The sequence below is a fragment of the Mus pahari genome, chromosome 7 (assembly GCF_900095145.1).
Source record: "Mus pahari chromosome 7, PAHARI_EIJ_v1.1, whole genome shotgun sequence".
Lineage (NCBI taxonomy): Eukaryota > Metazoa > Chordata > Mammalia > Rodentia > Muridae > Mus > Mus pahari.
In genome coordinates, this window is record NC_034596.1 from 105,648,576 (window position 1) to 105,657,299 (window position 8,724).

General features: G+C 39.4%; 1 protein-coding gene across 9 annotated transcripts in view; it reads left to right on the forward strand.

Annotated features, from left to right (window-relative positions):
* Mark3 (microtubule affinity regulating kinase 3) overlaps positions 1-8,724 on the forward strand; it is a 91,931-nt gene that overhangs the window by 54,728 nt on the left and 28,479 nt on the right. For 6 of the 9 annotated variants that reach the window (XM_021202721.2, XM_021202722.2, XM_021202724.2 and 3 more), the window contains exons 9-13: positions 296-415; positions 607-706; positions 965-1,077; positions 1,792-1,945; positions 6,639-6,856. In XM_021202721.2, the coding sequence (XP_021058380.1) occupies positions 296-415; positions 607-706; positions 965-1,077; positions 1,792-1,945; positions 6,639-6,856 (705 nt within the window). The remainder of the gene's footprint in view (positions 1-295; positions 416-606; positions 707-964; positions 1,078-1,791; positions 1,946-6,638; positions 6,857-8,724) is intronic. The other 3 variants (XM_029541194.1, XM_029541196.1, XM_021202725.2) reach the window with 1 other exon arrangement.

Below are 8,724 nucleotides of genomic sequence, written 5' to 3' on the forward strand. Positions count from 1 at the left end.
GATTTCTGAGTTNGAGGCCAGCCTGGTCTACAAAGTGAGTTCCAGGATAGCCAGGGCTATACAGAGAAACCCTGTCTCGAAAAACCAAAACCAAAACCAAAAAAAACAAAAAAAAACAAAAAAAAAAAAAAACCTGAAGGTATAAGAAGCAGTTGCAGCCATGCACCTCAAAAAACTAAAGATTTTATAAATTGACATTTTAATGCTCTGTCTGTATGAATGCATTATGGGTTTAGTTCATTGTTACTGTTTTCAACTAAAAATGAACTCTTGTTTGGTTCCTACATGCCCAAAGGAACTGAGAGAGAGAGTACTCCGAGGGAAGTACAGAATCCCTTTCTACATGTCCACAGACTGTGAGAACCTTCTCAAACGCTTCCTGGTGCTGAACCCAGTTAAACGTGGCACTCTCGAGGTAACCATGCTGGGGAAGGGAGAGTACTTACAGAACTGTCCTTAGTTTCTGTGACACTGAACACTGCTGGAGTTTAGTAGTAAGTGAACAATAACAAAACACTGCCTCATTTCCTTCAGAGTGTTATTTAGTGAAATGCTGAAAATCATGTTGCTAAATACTGTGATGCTAATACACAGTTTGCCTTTCAGCAAATCATGAAGGACAGGTGGATCAATGCAGGTCATGAGGAAGATGAGCTTAAGCCATTTGTTGAACCAGAACTAGATATCTCAGACCAGAAGAGAATAGGTAATTACTGTTTCTGCATGTGCATGTGGACATGTGTGCACTATGCTGTTTTCCTCCTCTGTGTATGGCTTAAATAAAATAAGCACGAACTGTAGAGATGCAGTCCTCAGTTCTGTCTTAGCTTGCTCCCTGCAGTTGTGCTCAGCAGCTCTTCTGTCAGGAAATATAGAACCTTCTAAATGAAAGAAAATTCTTTCTCCCTATGTTACCATGATTTCCAACCGAAATAAAATACATAAATCCTATTGTATCTTTTAGATATTATGGTGGGAATGGGATATTCCCAAGAAGAAATTCAAGAATCCCTTAGTAAAATGAAATACGATGAAATCACAGCTACATACTTGCTACTGGGGAGGAAGTCTGCAGAGGTAAGAGTGTTTACAGAGGGACCATGGACAGAAGAACCCATTTCCACTGTAGTCCTAGCACTCAGGAAGTGGAGACAGAATCAGCTATCCTGCTGAGCTCAGGGCCAGCCTACACTGCAAAAAAAGAAGAAAAAGGTGTCCAAAAAAAGTTGACTTTAACTTATTAAAAAAACAAGTTATTAGTTATGTTTTCTTAATTTTTTTACATAACACTTGGTATTCATTTTAAAACTTTGTCTATAAGCAGTGCTCTAATTTCATTGATCATTATAAGCTACTGTTTTATATTTTTTGGTTGTAAGCCTAGCCCTACTAGACTACTATTTTAACTTTAAGATAACCCTCATCAATGTCTCAAACATGAACAATCATAAGTTAGCTTTTATCACTAATAGTTTGAAAATTATATAAAATATCCAAACAAAGGAAAGAGTATAATATCTTAGTTCTTTGGAAAGATCTAGGAAGGAGATTATTAATTTATGATCTTATTCTCAGGAGTCAGGAAAATATTTTTGACTGAGTTTAATGTTGTGATAACTCTTCTCTGATTGAGAGTGTGTGTGTGTGTGTGTGTGNGAGAGAGAGAGAGAGAGAGAGAGAGAGAGAGAGAGAGAGAGAGAGAGAGAGAGAGAGAGAGGAGACAAGACGAGGAGTTTCCTGACAAGCCATTGGGCTCTGTGTATGGTTGCTGCTCTTGTCATTCTCCCGTAGCTGGACGCTAGTGACTCCAGTTCTAGCAGCAACCTTTCACTTGCTAAGGTGCGGCCAAGCAGTGACCTCAGCAATAGTACTGGCCAGTCTCCTCATCACAAAGGGCAGAGAAGTGTTTCTTCAAGTCAGAAGCAGAGACGGTACAGTGACCATGGTAAGTCTGAGACCATTCCTATAGTTTATGAATGTATTCCTTTGTGTAGAGCCTGGTGGGACAGAGATTGGCTGGCTATTAGGGGGCTCGTGTGGTTAAGGTCCTCTAACTATTTGGGACATTTGGTAGATAATGTTGGATAAGGCTTAGCAGAATGAAAGCCGTAGTATATCTCTCTTTTATGTCTGTGTAAGGTAATTGACCAGAGCATCACATCTGGTGGAGCTCTCTGTACTAATGGAAGTTTTCTCTGTTCAGAGAGGGTTGGAACAGCTAACCATTGGAGGCTAATGAGCACCTAAATAAAGGAAATGACTTCAAATTTTTCCTTTTATGTACATGAGTATTTTAACTTAATGTATATATCTGTACCACTTATGCCTGGTACCCATGGAACCAGAGAGGGTGCTAGATCCCCTGGAGTATAGATACTTGTAAGCCATAATGTTGTTTCATTGTGTAGCCCTGGCTGTCCTGAAATTCACTCTATAGACCAGGTTAGCGTCACAAAGAGAGACCTACCTGCCTCTGCCTCCTGAAGGCTGGGATTAAAGGGTTTTCTGTTGTAATTTCAGTTAAAGGTGAAAAATCTGAGGGTGAACGTTTTGATAAATTCCTGTAATCCCAAAACTTGGGAGGTAGAGGCAGGAGGATCAAGAACTTAAGGTTGAAACTAGAAAGATGTCTTAGTGGTTAAGAGTACTTGCTATTCTTTCCAAGGACCTGTGTTCAGTTCCTAGCACTCACATCTATCTGTACTTCCATTTCTAGGGGATTCAACTCCATCTTCTGGCCATTATGGGCACCAGGCACACACATGCACACAAGCATACATGCAATTATCTGCATAAAATATTTCTTTTTAGCCAGGTGTGATGGCTCACGCCTTTAATCCCAGCACTTGGGAGGCAGAGGCAGGCGGATTTCTGAGTTTGAGGCCAGCCTGGTTTACAGAGTGAGTTCCAGGACAGCCAGGGCTACACAGAGAAACCCTGACTTGAAAAAACAACAACAAAATTTTTTTCTTTTTAAACTTCAAAAGAAGTTAAAACCATCCTTGGCTATGTACCAAGACCCTGTTGCAAAAGAAGGAGGGGGAAATGAAGACAAAACAGTGTGTGTGGGATAGTACATTTATCCTATCTGTAGGGCCTGTAGATAAGGAGGTGATGTTGATCTCTCTTTCTGTGTATCCATGTTAACTAAAAAGGGCCAGCTGAATGCCACCAGCAGATGTTTACATACTGCCTTAAAATACCCAATTTAGGGGGCTGGAGAGATGGCTCAGCGGTTAAGAGCACTGACTGCTCTTCCAAAGGTCCTGAGTTCAATTCCCAGCAACCACATGGTGGCTCACAACCATCCATAAATAGATCCGGCACCCTCTTCTGGAGTGTCTGAAGACAGCTACAGTGTACTTACATATAATAAATAAATCTTTTTTTAAAAGAAATACCCAATTTAAAGAGAATTACTCCTAAATCCTGAAAGAAACCAGTAGAATATTCTCTTTTATCAAGGGAATACTCTTAAGTAAATTTATTCTTCCTTAAGCATGTAGATTTCACCTGAATTTTACGACTTTTTTCCAGACATTAAAAAAAGGCCTTAGAACCTTCATTTTATCAGTAAGGCACGGAGAAAAGAGTGTCAGCATGTCTCCCAGGAGACAGAGCAAATGAGGAATGCCTGGATCCCTTATCCCCCTACTAAACTAGGACTTTTATCCACTCATAGTCCATTTTTACCAAAAAAAGTTCTATGTGGCCTCAGATGTATAGGTGTATATAGAGCCAAACATCACTTATAAATCATAAAAGTCATTTTAATTATTTAATATATAGGTGATGTTACTATTTTATTAAAGGGGGATTTTTTTTATGCTAATGAGATACTTATTCTTGTTTATTTTTACATAGATGTTTTTGTTGTTAGTTTTTTGTTTTGCTTTGTTTTATTGAGATAGGGACTCATTCTATATTTCTACATGGCCTGAAACTTGCCATATAGATCCAGTCTGGCCTTGAATTTCTAGAAATTTGTCTCTACTTCCTACGTTTGGGGATTAAATACCTGTATCACCACACCAGATGAGAATTAAATGTATACTGAAGTTTTGATACTACAGGAAATAGAACACTAATACTATTTTTTCAAATTGATTTCTTACTTTTAATAGTCCTTTTAGATTATAAAAATATTATCTTTATAATAATACTTACTGAGAATACCACTTCATTCATGCATATGTGATACACAGGACTGAAAAGAACATACATTCAACTGCTTTTACATATAGGACTACACTTGGTTCCCAGCGTCCATGTGATTTTTAACAACTGCTTGTAACTGCGGTTCCAGGCAGTGCAATGTCCTTCACGGGCTCTTGCATACACATGTTGCTCATAAACCCACAAAGGCAAACACACGTACACAAAAATAAATAAGTCTTTAAATGTAAACTATAAAGTGACATGTGTACTTGACCTCCATCCTCAACAAATTCACTCGTGCAGCAGGTGATGATGCTTGCTGACAACTTGACATGGGACCCACACAGTGGAATGGGAGAGGCCATTTCTGCAAGGTGTCCTCTGTCCTCTGCATGTACACCATAGCATGTATATACACATACATAAAATAATGAATGCTTTGTGAGTTTGTTTTTTTTTAATTTTTAAAGAAAAGAAAAAGCAAACTACCTCTACACACAACTTGGATATATGTCACGGGGATGGATTTGAGCAGAAAGAGTAACTCAGAATGGAGAAGTGGCTCAAATTGTTTAAAGCACTTGTTGCTCTTACACAGGACTGGAATTCAGTACACACTGACAAGTTGACTTAACCACCACTCATAACTTCAGTTGTAGGGGACCCAACGCCTCCACAGACACCAAGCATCCATATGAAGTACATACTTACTTTCAGGCAAAATATTCATACATATAAATACATCTTTAAAAAGAAAAACAAAACAAAACAGGCCAGCAAAGAAAGGAAAAAATGCATTGGGCCAACAAGATGACGTGCGTGCGTGCGTGCGTGCGTGCGTGCGTGCGTGCGTGCGTGCGTGCGTGCGTGTGTGTGTGTGTGTGTGTGTGTGTTCTCACAAATTAATTAAAAAACTAAAACAAAAAACCTTCACCCCAAGCAGTGGCAGTATATGCCTTTAATCCCATCCAGCATTTGGGAACCAGAGGCATGTGGATCTCTGTGAGTTCAAGGCCCACTTAGTCTGGAGCAAGTTCCAGGACAGCCAGAGCTACACAGAGAAATCCTGTTCTGGAAAAAAAAATAGCAGCAAAAACGTCAGCTCTGTACTATTGATTTATATTTAAACAATATTTTTAAAATTACAGGGTAATAGTAGTGGTTAGGATTGCCGGGGTTAGAGGCGTGAGGAGTATCGGATGGTATAGTTCAACATGGTCACATGATACTCACATGACACTACATGATAAAGGGTGTAAAGTATACAGACACATAAATGAAACTGCTAATCCAAAGGAGGTTGCAAATTTGACCGTTATCTGTTTGCTTTTAGAATGTCGAATCTAATGTTGAAATGGTTTATAGTGTCAGTTGACCTTATGATAATGAGATAAGTGCCAATGACAACACATCTTGTGCTTGATTGATTCTTAGTTTTATATGTTACAGTAGCACATCTGAGAGCTAAATTAGTGGTCTCTCATAAATTAATCCTTTTTAATACAACTACCATTTAGATTTTTTTCCAGAAAATAGTCACCCTTCTTTCGGGAGACCTAAGATGTCTTCTCTATGTATTTGTTGCTATTCTGTTTCAAGTCAAGGTCTTGCTGTAGAGCTTAGACTATCTTGGAACTTGTGGTTTTCCTACCTCAACCTCTTAAGTACTGGGGTGGTAAGTGCACAGCTCCATAGCACAGGTCTGGTGCTGTCCTTTTAAGATCTTATGTGGGCCTTGTATCTTAATATTTATGGTAGCTCTGAATCCATTTCCAATGTTTTGAACTCCAGGTCACCTGTGTTAGCACTGGGGCCTCTGGTTGGCTAACCGTAGGAGACCAGTTAATCATATCCCAAGGTCCTCCTTGGATGCACGTTTTCTCTCTAGCATTTCAAAAAGACCACGTTTCTTCGGATTCTTGCTTATCTAGAAATCTGTACTGTCTTACTCCCACAAGATGAGACTAGCTCATACATAAAGAATGTGATGTGCTTGATCTTACCAGAATAGTTTGTTCTGCATGCTGCCTGTGCATCTTGTTAATTTGATAGTGATCTTCTAGATAATGGCACAGTATTAAGTTGTTTCCAAAGACCGCTCAACTTGTTAATTTTATACACTCATGTTAAGAAGTAGGTTATTTTTTAAAATTTATTTATTATATACAAATACACTGTAGCTATTTTCAGAGAGCATCAGATCTCATTACAGATGGTTGTAGCTACTATGTGGTTGCTGGGATTTGAACTCAGGACCTTTGGATAAGCAGTCAGTGCTTGCTCTTAACCTCGGAACCATCTCTCCAGCCCCTAAGAAGTAGGTTATTTAAATAATAAGCAAATGGAAAACAAACTAGAGAATGTTACTACTTTACAATTATAGGTGAATAAAAAAATAAATGATCTTACAAAATGTTAATTTTCATAGAATAAAATATGAACTGCATTCTGTCTTTTAAAGAATGAACTCTTTATTGTAGCTGGACCAGCTATTCCTTCAGTTGTGGCGTATCCAAAGAGGAGTCAGACCAGCACTGCAGATAGTGACCTCAAAGAAGATGGGATTCCCTCCCGAAAATCAAGCGGCAGTGCTGTAGGAGGAAAGGGGATTGCTCCTGCCAGTCCCATGCTTGGGAATGCAGGCAATCCCAATAAAGCTGATATCCCCGAGCGCAAGAAAAGCCCTGCTGTGCCCAATGTAAGTCCCTGGGTAGGAAGGCCCTGTTGTACTCAGTGTAAGTCCCTACATAGGAAGGCAGTCCCAGGTGTGTGGGAACCAGCTACATCTTTGCATCCATCCGTTCCATTCTCTATTCCCTGCCTGCATTGTCTTTTCTCCAGGCTACTGTACCCTGATTCCTGCCTTGGGAGGGTTTGTTTTTGTTTTTGTTTTTTTTAATTCCTGTTTTTTCTAGTTCATTCCTACTGCTTTAACAGAATATATGAGACATATTTATAAGGAACAGAAGTGTATCACTTGGGTTCTAAAAGCTGGAGAGTCTAGGTTCAAGGCACAGCATGTCCATTGTTTAGTGAAGGCTATTATCTTTCTGCTCCAGAGGTAAGGACATGGTATCTTCACACAGCAGCAGAAGTGGGACCTCTTAGAAGCCCAGTCCTTACACCATTGCAATGGGACTTCTTTCCCGTTAGCCCTAGAGGAGTTGAGACTCAGATCCTATGTGTCAGAGGCACTATGGCAGTACAAAAAATGGCAGTGTAGACAGCATTCTGTCTGTTCTCAGGGAGAGTGTTTTCCCTGAGCCTTTTCTGGGTACCAGGGACTATGGACTAGCTAAACTGCAGGGGAAGAAACGTGTTACATAATGGGTATGCTAAAATTATCCAGCTCTGAATCCTTAACTTGAGTACAATTCCCTCAGCAAGTAGTTTCTGTTTGTTAGAGTAAGTGCAATCCATTTAGATGCAAGAACCCTTTTCTTGTGAATGGAAATGGTTCTTTCTGACATAACATGTTAATTATTAGTGCTCATAGAAGTAATTTTGGGCAGAATTTGCAGAACAATGAGGTTATCTGTAAGCGTTGATTTCCCACACAAAATTGACAGGAGTGCAGCCTCTTCTACCCATAGGAAACTCAGAAAGGAACCCACGTTATGTTTTGAGTCAGGAATTCTCAAGGACTTGTGATTGTTTCATCCTTGGCATCGTGTTTAAAATAAAACACTTAAAATACCTACATTTTGGCTTCAACGTGCCTTATAAAGTGGGAGTATGGCTTTGTACTTTAATTTCAGTCTCTTGAATTCTAAACTTAGTTTCTCATGTTAGATGGCAGTGGATGTTAGTAACAGTTTGCTCTTTCCACTTTGTGGCTTTTCGCCTTGTGTCTCTTATTTACACATTGAAAGTATTCCCTGAGTAATGTCAATGGTCAACACTTACTGTTTATAAAGAATAATATTATAAGTAACAGCAATATTTTATAGTCTTGTTACTATAGCACAATTCTGAGGCAATTAACTTAAAAAGAGGAGAGATATATTTGAGCTCAGGGCTAGTTCCAGTCCAAAGTGAGTTAGGTTTATAGCTTCATCCCAAGGGTTGTGGGGGCAGCCTGTCAGAGAGCATGTGAAAGAAGAGACTTTTCCTTAACTCGTCAGGTAGGAAACAAGTGACTAGGTGAGCTAGAGACACAACACTTTTCATGGACACTTTCTGGAGACTTTAGAACCTCCCACATAAAATGTAAACACTAAATTCTGTGATGGGGCTGAAGAGGTGGCTCAGCAGTCACAAGCATGGACTGCTCCTCAGAGTGCCAGGTTTGACTCCCAGCCACCCATAGGGTGACTCACAACCACCTGTAAATCCAGTTCTTCACCTCTAGGGTACAGATGCCTTCTTCTGATGTGTCTGAAGATGGTGACAAGTGTACTCACATACATGAAAGAAATAAATCTTAAGAAAAAAAAAAAAAAAAAAAAAAAAAAAATCTTTAAAAAAAAAAAAAAAAAACTACTTACTACTTTTTCAGAGGACCTGGGTTTAGTTGTCAACAGCCACATGGTAACTGTGTTGTCTAGAGTCACAGAACTTACGGAA